Raw genomic sequence first — 15,920 nt, forward strand, 5'->3', positions numbered from 1 at the left:
CCGGTGATCATGTGCTTGCTATGGTCAATGATTTACACTACGTAATCTTTGGAAAGGGTCCCAGTGGACTAGCTGTTCTGAATGACGCTGAGGGACACGCACCCATGTGGAAGAAGAAATCTATATTTTGGGACCTACCCTACTGGAAAGACCTAGAGGTCCGCTCCTCAATCGGCGTGATGCACGTGACGAAGAACCTTTGCGTGAACCTGCTAAGCTTCTTGGGCGTGTATGGGAAGACAAAAGATACACCTGAGGCACGGGAGAACCTGCAACGTTTGCACGAAAAAGACGGCATGCCTCCAAAGCAGTATAAAGGTCCTGCCAGCTACGCTCTTACGAAAGAAGAGAAAGAAATCTTCTTTGAATGCCTGCTCAGTATGAAGGTCACGACTGGCTTCTCGCCGAATATAAAGGGAATAATAAATATGCCAGAGAAAAAGTTTCAGAACCTAAAGTCTCATGACTGTCACGTGATTATGACGCAACTGCTTCCGGTTGCATTGAGGGGGCTTCTACCGGAAAACGTCCGATTAGCCATTGTGAAGCTATGTGCATTCCTCAATGCAATCTCTTAGAAGGTGATCGATCCAGAAATCGTACCAAGGTTAAGGAGTGATGTGGCGTAATGTCTTGTCAGTTTCGAGCTGGTGTTCCCACCATCCTTCTTCAATATCATGACGCACGTCCTAGTTCATCTAGTCGATGAGATTGTCGTCCTGGGGCCCGTATTTCTACACAATATGTTCCCCTTTGAGAGGTTCATGGGAGTCCTAAAGAAATATGTCCGTAACCGCGCTAGGCCAGAAGGAAGCATCTCCATGGGCCATCAAACAGAGGATGTTATCGGGTTTTGTGTTGACTTCATTCATGGCCTTAACAAGATAGGTCTCCCTAAATCGCGGTATGAGGGGAGACTGACTGGAAAAGGCACTCTTGGAAGAGACAATAATATGCAGGGACGGATATTCTTGGTCTCAAGCACACTACACAGTTCTACAGAACTCTACCTTGGTGACCCCGTATGTCGATGAACACAAGAACAGTCTGCGCTCCAAACACCCAGAGCAGTGTGACGACTGGATTACATGTGAACACATCAGGACTTTCAGCAGTTGGTTGGAAACACGTCTCAGAGGTGACAATACTGTTTGTGATGAGTTGTACTTGTTGTCCAGGGGACCATCTTTGACTGTATTGACTTACAAAGGATATGAGATAAATGGGAATACATTTTACACATTCGCCCAAGATCAAAAGAGCACCAACCAAAACAGCGGTGTCCGCTTTGATGCTGCAACCGAGAGCGGAAAGGATACATAGTGGACATATGGGAACTTGACTACAGACCTGATTTTAAGGTCCCTTTGTTTAAGTGCAAATGGGTCAATCTGTTAGGCGGCGGGGCACAGGTAGACCCATAGTACGGAATGACAACAGTGGATCTGAAAAATCTTGGGTACACTGACGAACCGTTCGTCCTAGCCAATGATGTGGCACAGGTTATCTATGTGAAGGACATGTCTACCAAACCGAGAAAAAGAAAAGATAAGGAAGCGAATACATCATACGATGAGCCAAAGCGCCACATAGTTCTTTCAGGAAAAAGGGACATCCTGGGAGTGGACGGCAAGACAGACATGTCTGAAGATTATGAAAAGTTTCATGAAATTCCTCCCTTCAATGTCAAGGCTGACCCAAGCATCCTGATAAACAATGAAGATTATCCATGGTTACGGCGCAATAAGCAAATGACACAAGCAAAGAAAAAGTGAAGACTTTCTCCTGCAACTTTGTAACACACGAACATGCTACCATTGTCCGTTTTGTACATGCACATGCTATGTGGGTGAAATTATGATACCATCCCAACTTTCAACATTTTCAGAGTTCATTTGAAATGCTTTCATGTCTTATGGTTCGGCCCTCGTAATACCATGACCATTAGTCCCTGGCCCATGCCAACTTTCAAACCGGGACTAAAGAGTTGGTCCTCGTTGCGGGCCGAGTTTAGTCCCACCTCGCCAACCGAAGAGGGCTCACACCGGTTTATAAGCTCTTCCCTCTCTGCCTTGTTGAGCTCCTCTCAAAGTGAAAATAGATGCCCTAATAGAGAAAGTTTATAATTTTGCTAACCTAAAAGCAAACAGAATTAAAAACTAAAGCAAAAAACAAAAGAAAATAAATAATGCAAAAAACAAATCAGAAAAACAGGAAAAAACCATTTTTATAGTAAAGTTAATCACAAAATAAAATAAATAAAGCAACAAAGAAAACAAAAAAACTAAAAAAGTGTTTTCAAATTTGAAAACTAATGGCACTAATAGAAAGTTCATAATTTTTCTAAAACTAATGGCACTAACAGAAAGTTTATAATTTTGCTAACCTAAAAGCAAACAGAATTAAAAATTAAAGCAAAAAACAAAAGAAAATAAATAATGCAAAAAACAGGAAAAAACTATTTTTATAGTAAAGTTAATCACAAAATAAAATAAATAAAGCAACAAAGAAAACAAAAAAACTAAAAAAGTGTTTTCAAATTTGAAAACTAATGGCACTAACAGAAAGTTTATAATTTTTCTAAAACTAATGGCACTAACAGAAAGTTTATAATTTTGCTAACCTAAAAGCAAACAGAATTAAAAATTAAAGAAAAAAACAAAAGAAAATAAATAATGCAAAAAACAAATCAAAAAAACAGGAAAAAACTATTTTTATAGTAAAGTTAATCACAAAATAAAATTTGAAAACTAATGGCATTAACAAAAAGTTTATAATTTTTCTAAAACTAAAAGCATAAAGAATTAAAAAATAAAGCAAAAAACAAAAGAAAATAAATAAAGCAACAAAAAAACAAAAAATGCCACCTACTGGGCCACCACGGCCTGAATACGACTAGAAACCCTACCATGGGCCAGGATTCAGGCCCGCAGCAGGCCCAGTAGGCCCACAGGCATTGCAGTGACAGATTAGGCCCGAAAGCCTGCAGTTGAGAGGAGCTCGGGAGGGTGGGCGCAGCATCGCTTATAAACCACTCCCGAGCCCTCTCAACTAGCGAGGTGGGACTAAACTTTTGGGTGCGGGACAGCACAAGGCCATTGGTCCCGGTTGGTGGCACCAACCGGGACTAAAGGGGGCATTGGTCACGGTTCGTGGCACCAACCGTGACCAATGCCCCCCTTTAGTCCCGGTTGGTGCCACCAACCGGGACCAAAGGCCGCCGCTTCCCGCCCTTTGGGCTGCTGAAAAGAGGGGGGCATTGGTCCCGGTTGGTGCCACGAACCGGGACCAAAGCCTTTTCTATATAACCAAACACTTAAGAAATTTCCCCCACCCGCCATTCTTCTCTCCAACGCCGCCAGGCTGCTGCGCTGCTCCTCGACGCCGGCCCCTGCCCCGACGTCGCCGTCGCCTCCCCTAGCCTCCCGAGGTCGCCGTCGCCGCCCGCTCGCCATCGCCCGTGCCCTCGCCCGACGCCGTCGCCGATCGCCGCCCTGCCCCGACGCGCGTCGCGCGCCCCGGCCCGCGCGCCCCCGTCATCGCCGCCGCCCTGCCCCGCCCCATTCCTCGCCGTCGAACGCGCGCCCCCTGCCCCGTCGCCGTCCTCGCCGCCGAACCCGCACCCCTGCCCCTCCCTTGGTCCGGCCGGCGCCGCCCCTCCCCTGTTCCTTTTTTTCATATATTATATGCTTGTTTTTTTCAGATTATATATATATATATATATATATATATATATGTGAGTATATGTATTGTGAATGCTGCTTCTTTTCAGATTTTTTTTCATACATATGATGATTTGTATTTTGCTTTTTTATAAAAATGCATATATGTTTGTATGTTCTCTGTGTATATATGTTCATATATGCAAAAAAGTTAGATTTATATATTTAGAAAAGGATTATCTATATATGTTCTCTGATTTAGTACATTTTAGGTTAGTTTCATTTTTAGAAAAGTTTTATATATTTAGGAGAGGAAAAGGAAAATAAGAAGAGGAAAAGGAGAAGAAGAGGAGAGGAAGAAAAGGAAGAGGAGAAGAAGAAAGGAATAGAGGAGAAGAAGTCTTCTCCTCTATTCCTTTCTTCTTCTCCTCTTTTTTTTCTTCTTTTTTTTCTTCGATCTTCTCCTCTATTCCTTTCTATATGCAAAAGTTACAATTTTAGAAAAGTTTTATATATGCAAAAGTTACAATTTTAGAAAAAGAAAGAAAGAAGAAAATAAGAAGAGGAAAGAAAGAAGAAGAGGAGAGGAAAAGAAGAGGAGAAATAAATAATTAAGAAGAAAAAAGAAGAAAAAGAAGAGGAGGAGAAGAAAGGAATAGTGGAGAGGAAGAGAAAATAGAATATTCTATCTCCACTATTCCTTTCTTCTTCTCCTCTTTTTTTTCTTCTTCTTTTCTTCGATCTTCTCCTCTAGCTATTCCTTTCTTCTTCTCCTCTTTTTTCTTCTTCTTCTTCTTCTTCTTCTTCTTCTTCTTCTTAATTTTTATCGGGAACGAGGGTGTCGAGGATCGCCGAGGGGTCGAGGATCGGGAACTAGGGTAGAGGGTCGAGGGTCGTTAAGGGGTCAAGGGTCGAGGGTTTCAGGGTCGAGGGTTCGAGGGTTCTATAGGGTCTAGGGATCGAGGGTCGAGGGTTCCAGGGTCGTCTAGGGGTCGAGGGTTCCAGGGTCGTCGAGGGTTCAAGGGGTCGAGGATCGCCAAGGGGTCGAGAGAGGTTTCCTAGTGTCAAAGTATTGAAGAAATCCATGGCTTCATCATTAGCCGGAAGTAATCAGGGCATGACGAAGTCCTCCAAAGTTATTTTGGAATGGTGTCCCGGATAGGATAATTTGCCTTTTTGTATGAATTTCAGCAAAGGCCTTCCAAATAACGATATTTGGAAGGTGTTGCTGAACTTTGTACCAAAAAGCGAATTATCTTATCTGGGACTCCGTTCCAAAATAACTTTGGAGAGCTTCGTACCATCATGCACATGTTACTTTCGCCTAATGATGAAGACATGGTTTTGTTGAATCCTTTGACACTAGGCAACCTTCCGACCCCTCGACGATCCTCTCGAACATGAGAGGAAGAACAGGATAAAAAAAGAAGAGGAAGAAGAAAAAAAAGAGGAGAAGAAAGAATAGAGTAGTTCTTCTCCTCTATTCTTTCTTCTCCTCTTTTTTTTTCTTCTTCTTCCTCTTTTTTTATCGGGAACGAGGGTCGTCGAGGGACATATAGATGTAGTGTCGTCGTTGTCGATATATACCCCCTCCCGATAGCTTCAACACGTGGGGGGGGGGGTCGAGGCCACTAAGTAATATATATGATTCCTTACTATGATTAGGTAGCTAGTTCTACGTTTGGCACTAATATATACATCTGTCATGTTTGAATAATAATTGCCATGTTGTAAATATTTGTAGAAACTATGGACACCGCCCAAGACGAAGCAAAAGAAGCGTTGTTGAGGGACATAATCGCAGAAGGAAGTGATGCCGTCTCGTTGTTTCTCAACGACACCGATGGTCTGGAAGGAGAGGGTGAACAAGCTGGCTACGGTGACCTAATGCCGGTGCAAGAAGAAGAACATGAGGACGGCTCCGGTGACCCAATGCCGGTGCAAGAAGGTGACCGTGATGACGGATCCGGTGACCGAACCGAGTCCGGCCAGGTATATATATTAGTTAAGCCTGTGCTGACTAGCTGATTGATGCATTCATTGTTTTGGTATGTACGCATATTAATTAAGTCTTTGTTCTTTTTTCTAGCCCTCCAGATCGAGCACAACTTCGGTAAAGAGATGAGGCCCGAAGAAAAAGTTGAGCTCGGATGAAAAGTTTGAGATCATAGCAATCGCGCCCGACGGCCAACCGATTGAACCCCTCCGGACAAAGAGCGCATTTGTTGCTCAGTGTGGGGTTCTGGTTAGGGACAAGATCCCGATAAGCATCCAACAATGGTTTAAGTCGGCTACAGAAGACCCTGAGGTGTCTTATGTCAATGATATGCAAAAAATGACCTTTGGACTGAGCTGAAGTCAAATTTCACCCTATCGCCAGAGGATAATCCAGAGAACCCAGTTAAAGAGCAATTAATCAAGTCTTTTGCTCTTAAGAGGATGGCAGAACTATTCAGGAGGTGGAAGAAAGAGCTGAATAAGTTTGTCGAAAATAATGAGACACTAGAATTTAAGGGCAGATATGAGAAGATCAGAAATCACTGGCCCGCATTTGTGGCCCACAAGACATCGGAAAAGAGTAAGAAGATGTCGGCGACAAACAAGCAAAATGCTGCGAAGAAGATGCTTCACCATCGCACGGGGTCAGGTGGCTACCTCGTAGCCCGGCCTAAGTGGGCCAAGACTGAGAATGATCTGGTTGATAAAGGGATCGAACCAGAGACAATTAGCTGGCCAGACCGTTGCCGGACTTGGTTCTTCGGCGCTGGCGGAAACTTGGACCCTATAACAGGGAAGTGCATTTGGACGAACGATCAAATGGACATACCAGTCAGGAAGCTTAAGCAGTATATCGAAGCAGCGCAGCAAGGGAAGTCTTTCCAGACAGAGAGAACGACGAGCTCACAATGGCCCTCGGGAATCCTGAGCACCCTGGACGGACACGAGGCATGCCAGGCTCCATTCCGTGGAAGGTTGGGTTTCCGGACGCAGGCGGTTACAAATCCCATGAGAGGAGGAAAAAAGTGCAGCAGACCCAAATGCAAGCGCTGCAAGCAAGGGTAGACGCGATAGAGGAACGAGAAGCAAATCGTAGCAAACGTACTGTCGAAGCCTCCCCCGAAGCTACCCCGCCATCTCAGCGCAAAAGCAGCGTGGGTTCCACTGAGCTGCTTCAGCCAGAGCATGCCTTGATGGCTCCTGCCAGCTATCCCGTGGATGCTATCACGGAGTCTCAAAATTGCCACCTTATGACGCAATGGATGAATTTGAAGGTCAAGGCGGCTGTTGGCTCTGTTTATCCTACTGAACCCGGCGCAACTTTTCACTGCCGGCCGATTCCAGAAGGATATGCTAGGGTGATGGTGGATGAAATAACGGAGGGATTTGAGGACCTCCAGCTTGACCACCCTACCGGTGAAGGGGAGACTTGGCTGGGGTCTGCTCTGAAGACTCCATGCCTATGGCGGAAGGAGCTCATCAACCTTCCGAACTGGACGCCTCCGCCTCCTCCTCCTTCTCCAGTGAATCAGGGCACTCCGCCTCCTCCACCGCCTCCTCCTCCGGCGAGTGATGATCAGGGCCCTCGGCCGGCTCCTTCTCCGGCGCGTGGCGGCACTCCGCCTCCTTCTCCGCCTGCGCCGACGCGCCCGAGCAGCCAGCCTCCTCCTTCTCCGCCTCGTCAGCAAGGGCGGAAGAGACCTGCCGCCGCTCCAGCTGCTCTGGCGCGTCGTAGTCCTTCTCCTCCGCCTCGTAAGCAAGTAAAGAAGACAACTGCTCCGTCTGCTCGGTCGGCGTCTAGCAGTACAACCAGAGGCGGGAGGACATACAGATTCGGTCCTTCTCTGAAGACTCCAGAGAAGTTACCATATGAGAGGACCCCGGAGGAGAACGCCGAGATCGCGCGAACCGAAGTGGATGACTGGTTTCAAGGGTTGAGAGCAAAGAGACATCCACCTCCGGAGGAGAAGGTAGATCCGGTGAAAGTGAAGCGCACTCTGGCTGCCCTGGCAAAACCACCCAAGTCTCCGCCGAAAGGCAACTATGAGCACATTATTGCAAAGACATGGGCCGAAGCGGAGCGGTCGGGAAGTACAGTCAGTGATCAAAGGCTGAAAGAACGACGAGCAGCTGGGAAACAAATTGCCCAGCTCGGCGAACAAGCGAAGCAATCGTGCCCCCCCCTCAAGGTGCCTAGTGACATCGTCGATCCGAGGATGGTGCCCGGTTATGGCAATGTTGACGATTACCTGCCCGACGATGTACATTATGATCCCATGGAGGTGCAGATACACAGATACGAGTACGGGAAGCCTCTCGTCAAAGATGAAAAATCTTTAACAACGATGATGCGAAGATTACATGATTGGTACTTGAAAATCTGCAGAGAGTCTGGGGGAGAGTACTTTGTATGCGAGAGTTAAACCGGAGCATGACCTCGTTGGAATTGAGTTGTTGCCTATTCCATTTGAGGAGTTCTATCAATTTTTCAATCAATTGGCCCTCCATAAAACAACGATCACCTGCTACTGTCTGTAAGTACTACTACTTCTGTCATTAAGTCTCTCTATATAGCTCATCTCTTTCATTGCATGTATTTATAATTATCCTCACTATATTATGCAGAATGAAGATCGCCGAATTGAAGAAAAGACAAATCGGTGATATTGGGTTCGTTAACACATATCTCATAGATGCAACTGAGGTTCAACATCGTCCCGGAGATACCGAGGCCAACTTGCTACGATCATTCAAAAAAATGAAAAAAGATATAATACTCTTTCCTTACAACTTCAAGTGAGTGTTACTGTCTTGTGCATATTCGGTTTCCCTTATATATTAGTCCAGGTTATAGTAATGTAATTGATGAGTTATGCATGCGTGTGCAGTTTCCACTATATTCTCCTAGAGATTAGGCTTGAGCAGGGAGTAGTAACCGTCTTGGACTCTAAACGAAAAGATCCCCAGGAGTATGCGGACATGACTGAAATCCTCAAGAAGTAAGTTAAATCGATCATTATCCACCATATCAGCAACTTTGTTCATTTCCTGATATCAAGTAATTGTTTTCTTTGTCCGGCAGGGTTTGGAGAAAATTCACCAGAAAAGTTCCAGGATTGCCGAAGGAGCTGGAATTTAGACACCCGAAAGTAAGTACTATAGTAGCATGTTCCGCGCATCTCCTAGTGATTCAAGCGCTAGTTTCATCAATACCATTTAGCATTCTTGCTTATCAGTTTGATTGACCTCTATTTCTTGTAAAGTGGTTGTGGCAGGAAAAAGGGAATGATTTCTGTGGATACTACGTCTGCGAGTCCATCCGCCACACGACCTGTGAGCGGGGCGGGTACTCTGACGAACAATATGAAGTACGTAAATAACAACATTCACAATTTTATTTTATTACCATCATTTGTATTGAGTTTCATTCATTCATATATATATGTATTGACCCCCTTCTTCAAATTAGATGTTTCGGAAGCGGGATGAACTCCTAGCACCAGCTCGCATGCGAGCAATTCAAGAGGAATTGGCGGCATTCTTTCTTGACCAAGTGATCGCTGAAGACGGAGAATACTATGTGGACCATGAGTCCGTATGATTATATTTGTAAGAGATAATTATTGTATATATGTAGCCGGTAGTGTCGGATAGATATACGAGAACTTGTTGTTCGACCAATCTCTCGGAGAAGGAGAGGTGGTCGATATCACTTCTCTCTGTATGCATATATGTTCATGACGATCTTCTGTTTCCTTCGTTTGCTTACTAGCTAACTAGCGTGTCTAGTCCTCTCTATACGTATGTATAGTACGTAGCGTCGACCAAGCACGGACGTAAGAGAGGACACTTCTCTCTATTAATTATAGCTAGCTAACACAATATATGAAACACCTAAATTAACCCCCCAAAACCCCCCAACCCCCCCCCCTTTCAAAAAAAAACAAAAACCCCAGCCACAGAAATGCTGACACGTGGATGCCTATTGGTCCCGGTTGGTGCCACCAACCGGGACCAAAGGGTCTCCTGCCTGGGCTCTACGCACTGCCCACGTGGAGGCCCATCACTCCCGGTTCTGGATTGAACCGGGACTAAAGGTACAGGGCATTAGTACCGACACTTTAGTCCTGGTTCAGGAACCGGGACTATAGGCCCTTTTTCTACCAGTGGGAGAGGGGTGGTATGGATAGGAGGTCGGTGGAGATCTCTCGTCGGCCTCACAATCAGTCAAGCAGTGGTCGGGAATTTCAGTCCATCCCCCTCAATATTCAATTCAGGAGAACGCTAGCCGGTAATCGTTGGGAGGCTTGGCTCTATTTAGTGCGTAGACTGATGGAGGTCCAGTTATCTCAACAACCCGATCAGTTGCGCTGGAATCTTACTAGGAATGGGGAATTTACAGTTAAATCGATGTATCTCGATGTTATCAATTCCAGCTCCATTCCTAGTTCCAAACAGGTTTGGAAAGTCAAAGTTCCTTTGAAAATTAAAGTGTTTATGTGGTTTGTTCATAAACAAGTCATCTTAACTAAGGACAATCTAGCAAAGCGCAACTGGACAGGACCTACTAGGTGCAGTTTTTGTAATCAAGATGAAACCATCAAACACCTTTTTCTTGACTGCCCGCTGGCAAAAGTGCTATGGCGGACGGTGTACATAGCCTTTAATATTATTCCTCCGAATTCTGTCAGCATGTTATTTGGAACATGGCTTAACGGGATACAGGCCGAAACAGCGAGACACATTCGCGTAGGAGTATGTGCTTTATTGTGGGCAGTTTGGAACTGCAGAAATGATTTGGTTTTTAATAGAACAACAAATTTTCAATTTTTGCAGGTTATCTTCCGAGCCACTGCTTTGATCCGTATGTGGTCGCTACTCACTCCAACGGAGGCCAAGGAGCGTTTGGTTACTGGATCTATCCGATGGGAGATGGTAGCACGGGATATTTTTAACCGGTTTGGATGGCGGTCATGTAATAGGATAGGCAATTAGTTTCCTTATCTTGTTGATGCCGGCCGGTTGTGGCGCTATGGTTACTTTTTTATAGTCTCTATGTGAGCTTTTCTTTTACTTTCACTTCAGCTTTATGACCTTTGTTGAACCTATTTGCTTATTAATAAAGCTGGCCGTATGCAACGTTCTGATGCAGAGGCCGGGGAGTCCCCCCTTTTCGAAGAAAAGCAGTGGTCGGGAGGGGTGGGGTGGGGGGAGGTTATCAGTGTTGGTCGTCGGTTCAAGGTATTGAGCAATTTTCGCCACCTCTACGCCCTCCTCAGTCTTAGTGCATGCTCAACAGTTATTTTTTCATATGTTTTTGCTATCCTGCAGCGCTTTGATTTTAGCTGTTTTGGTCATGCGTCACCGATCTTAGAACCATCGCAGGCTCGTAGTTATCCGCGATGGGCTAGCCATTTTAATGTTGTGCGATAGCATCGCACAACATTCTGCTCATGAATTTTGTGTGTTCAGTACGTCTGATTGGGGGAGAAGGGTGTCTTCTTCTTTTTTGGTATCAGGGAGTAAATTGAGGATTATTTTCGCTTGTTAATAGGTTTGGACCAACATTGATCTCCTACTTATGTACTACCTTTTCTTTATTTGGTCACTTGGACACATTAGTGGAACTTCAATGGGGCTAAAGGGGCGAATGCCCCCCCCCCCCATCCCCCAAACCCTCATGCTCCCAATTGTAAATAGGTATAGCAATTCATAGTTGTGGAACATATGTGTGCTTCATCTAAAGGGGTTTTAAACTTTGGGTTATATGAAATACCCTTTCATTTTATGGATGTATTCTCTACGCAACCGTCGGCGGAGCGGTGAAGCGAAGATTGATATACACACCCTTCGTATCAACATCTTTGTTTTCTAGAATTTAATGGACATCTAATCACTTAGTTTTAGACGTTTGTCGTTCATCATTTATCAAGTGCACACTCAGCTTGTCCTGTATGTGGTGCAAAACCCCATCATCACTATCGCCAACACGCACCAGTGCCTGGGATGTTGCCGCCATCGCCCCTCTCCTCTGCATCCTTCATGATCCGTCTGGAGTGCCATCCACATCCTAACATCCACACCCTCTTCTTCTTCCTAATCGGAATCACGTGAATGGTGTATGGTCAGGGTTCATGGTTTTTTTTTGCGGGTGAAAATAGTGTATATTAATTAAGTAATGAGTCTACACTCAGTTTCACAGATCATACATAAAATCCTCTGGCCCGGAGCTAAACCAAACGGCCGTACGCTGGGAACAACGCCCCATATGCGCCATATAGTGAGCAGCAGCATTGCATGGCCTGCCTGCATGCACGATTTTGTGATATCGGATGCCATACAGCATGCTCTTCACCTCCTCTACCATACTAGCCACAGCTCATCAATTCATGCCTATGTCATTCAGCATGTCCACAGCTTCTTTACAGTCAAGTTCAATGATCAGGTTGTTATCAGTGTGAGCGAGTGCCAGACCGATTCCTTCGAGGCAAGCAGCTAGCTCCGCCTCAAGCGGCGAGTAGTATGAGCGGAGACAACGACATGATGAGAAAATCACAGCTCCCTTGTCGTCCCGCAACACCATTCCATCTCCTCCCGTACTCTCTCCATGCACATAGGAGCCATGGTTGCATTGGTGCGTAGTACTATAATAGCCCCGATCTTGATTTAGCTGATATGGAAACTACTTACCAAAATATTGTGGCACGATAGAAATCCCAAATTTGATGAGCCGGTAGTTGTAGAGCAATTTCAACTCAATGGAATACAGCTATCTAGAACTGTAGAACAAAATATGTATGGCTGCAATCGAAGTCATATTCAAAGTTTAAGACGTTTTTACATTACTAGTAATAATGTACGTGCAATGCACGTTTATATTAGATAGGATATTAGTTGCACGTTATATTAGGTAAGATATATCTGTTGCATGTTGGTATTTGGTAAGATATCAATTACTTTTTCGCGGGAATGGTAGGATATTAATTACATGGCAGATTTCAAGGGATAACGTTGAGTCAAAACGTGTTTATAACCAATGGCAGTGGTGAGTAATTAGAGCGTTAAACGTGTTTGGTGTTGAACATTGGAGCGATCTGAACCGCTAGATAACATGATTTGATGATTGAGATGGTTTGGATCTGCCCATTTGGATCTTTTTATATTGGTATAGATTATGTCACTTTAAGATTGCTTTCTAATTAAGCTTCTAACCAACCAATCGACGCTACTAGCTCCAACTATTGTTGCTTTGCCAATTCAGATTATTTACATGTCAATGCCTCATAAAGGAATGAGGTGTAGTCGGCGGAGTCAAGTACGAAAGTTGAGGGGTGCAGGTGGAAGCTCGCCAAAAAAAATCTCATGGTCGCCAGTTTAAAGGGATGGTCGGGGGCGGCGCTAGCACGACGGTGGGTGGTGGTGCGGTGAGGTTGATGCGGGAGCACCACCGGCCGCGGGCGATGGAGGCAGAAAGTTGGGCCTGTGATGCGTGGGGTGGTTTTAGGTAAGAGATGAACCGGAGGGCAGCGGGAGGTTGGAGAAGATGGTCTGGCCATTCATCTTACATCCGACGGCTCAAAACAGATCAACTGACCTAAACGTCTTTTAGTCAACACTTACCCCTAGCCACGTCCTTGCCAATTAAATGAGCGGGAGGCGCACCACACCGGCAGAAAGGGATCAACAGAGAGAATGCTTTGACTTAAGTACGCTCTACTACCTTGGTCCTGATTTATTGGTCACCGAGTATTTTGTGCCAAATTTTAACTATATATTTAATTACAAAATGTTAATGCGTGTTGTAAAAAATCAATATTATTGAAAACTATGTTTGAATACGAATCCAACGATATAATTTTTTATAACATGCATTAACATTTTATCAGTTAAATCTATGATAAAATTTTGACGCAAAATACCAAAAAAGATCAACAAATCAAGACAGAGGTACTAGACGGTAAAAAGGGCATGTACGTACGCTGTATGCATGCATATCCATGTGCATGCCGCGTGGAACCTACGTGCGTACGAGAACGACGCGATCAACCACCAGCCAATGCAAAGTTGATCATCAACCGAATAACAAATGACGACGTGGATCAAATCGTTGATCGATGCGTGCAGTGGACTCTGGAACCAACCGTGTTTTAATTCGCCATCTGAAATTTCGGCGCGCCAGACGAAAATTGGTCTGTCTCTCATTGCCTCGCTTTTTCTTGGCTTGCAGCCAGATCAGATCATCAACGAGCTGCATCGTATCCTTCAATGCGGATGCCTATATAAACCATGCGTCGCCTGTTCCATTCATCCATCCATCCATCGAGCTGCTACCTGCTAGCTACTCACTTCACACAGGCAAGTAGTGGGGTTCGATTAGAGGTTCGGGCATGGCGGCGCCGACGAGAGCACTTGTCCTCGCCGTCCTGCTGGCGATCGCCGTCGCCAACGCCGAGGCGGCATCCGTCGTGGTCGGCCTGGCCAAGTGCGCCGACTGCACCAGGAAGAACATCAAGGCCGAGGAAGCTTTCAAAGGTAAGCTAGCTAGATCGGCCACGTTGCATCAAAGCACACATACATATTGAAATTAGCTCACTCTTGTTCGGCCATGAATGCACATCAGGTCTTCAGGTGGCGATCAAGTGCAAGAACGTCCACGGCGACTACCAGAGCAAGACGGTGGGCGGCCTCGACGGCACCGGCACCTTCAGCGTGCCCCTGGCCGCCAACCTCCACGGCACCGACTGCGTCGCGCAGCTCCACAGCGCAGCCTCCAACACAGCGTGCCCTGGGCAGGAGCCATCCAGGATCGTGCCGGTGTCCGAGGGCACCACCTTCGGCGTCGTCGCGGGCGCCAAGACGAACGCGGTGGCATCGCCAGAGTGCGCGTCGGTGACCCTGTGCGGGCCGATCAAGAAGCACATCATCAAGCACTTCCATCATAAGAAGCCTGTGCCACCCAAGCCGGAGCCCAAGCCCCAGCCCCACCCAGACTACGGCCCCGTGCCCAAGCTGGAGCCCAAGCCGCAACCCCACCCGGACTACCACCACGTCCCTCCCACGCCCACCTACGGCGGCGGTGGCGGCGGTGGATACCACGGACACCACTGAGTCCTGTCTACCACCGTCCTGCCCAGCGATGAAATCTCATCAACGGGTTGGTGATCATTGTGTGAGATCAACCCAAGGGCTAACCCTCGTTGGCTTTTCTTTATAGGAGAAACTCCGTGAGCACCGCGCATTCGTGCCGGGACTCGAACTCGGGCGGGCTGACAGAAACCTCAGCTGCCCAGCCAACGGGTCGAAGCCCCGTCCTCATTGGTGATCATTGAGTGATCGACGTTGATATTCATGATCCGTTTTGCATGCATGCGTGGGTGTATTGTTTGGTCTTCTGCTATTCGCTGCCCCGGTTTAGTATCTGCACTGCACGGTTGAGAGTTCAGAATAACAGTTGTGAGGAACACAGGGATCAGTGTGCTTGTACTGCTTTTTAAAGATTTTGTAATTTCGGTGTGTGTTTTGTATACGTAGTTCTTAGTAATTTAATCAAGTCCATTTGAGTCAATGGGATTACCGGAGATGTTGGCTTTTTTGGCTTGATTTTGTTCTAGTGTGTGATGCCTGCATTTAGTTCATGTTTTGCCTGATGTTTTAGGCTTGCTTTTACTTTTATTCACATTCTTTTTTGTTTTTAGTTCATGTAATAACTGTGTGGCGGTCTCTTTAATGGAAAAATGGTTTTGCCATTGTGTAGTTGCCTGAGACCATCATTACTTTCAGCCGGTTTTCAGATCTGTGGACTGAAACTCAAGTGGAATTCAGTCAGGTGTGCAAATGGATCTGTCATGGACAACTCATGGCATTCATGTCAAAAACAGAATTGCAGCTACCACCAGGGATCATGCATTCATACTGCCCGTCCTTGGACTTCTTTCAGCCTAAGCAGGAGGGGAACTGAGCCATGACCCGGTCCAACTCAAGTACACGAGGGGGCATATTTGGCCCGAACTGTTGAAGACCAAACAATCAATACTACTTGGGCTGGAGAGAACTTGCTAAGTCAGGTATGGATTTACAAGGGTAAGGTTTGAACAATGCTTCAGAGCTCACAGAAGACAATGAGGTAGATCATGTAATAGCTAGACATTTTTTTTTAATTTTGATGAAAACGATCCAGACCTATTGTAAAAGTTCACTAGAAGTACAATTACAAAGCACCACAATCAATAAAAATTACAGCGAGGTTCCTTAACCACCGAA

At 45.8% G+C, this 15,920-nt stretch overlaps 1 protein-coding gene across 1 annotated transcript; it reads left to right on the forward strand.

The window, feature by feature from the left end:
• The first annotated feature begins 13,979 nt into the window (after positions 1-13,979).
• Positions 13,980-15,406, forward strand: LOC125527944 (proline-rich protein 4-like). The gene is made up of 2 exons (XM_087542932.1): positions 13,980-14,192; positions 14,281-15,406. The coding sequence occupies exons 1-2, from the start codon at positions 14,048-14,050 to the stop codon at positions 14,766-14,768; spliced, it is 633 nt and encodes a 210-aa protein (XP_087399058.1). The 5' UTR covers positions 13,980-14,047; the 3' UTR covers positions 14,769-15,406.
• Positions 15,407-15,920: the final 514 nt, after the last annotated feature.

This window comes from Triticum urartu, chromosome 2A (genome assembly GCF_056163025.1).
Source record: "Triticum urartu cultivar PI428250 chromosome 2A, HENAU_Tu73, whole genome shotgun sequence".
Lineage (NCBI taxonomy): Eukaryota > Viridiplantae > Streptophyta > Magnoliopsida > Poales > Poaceae > Triticum > Triticum urartu.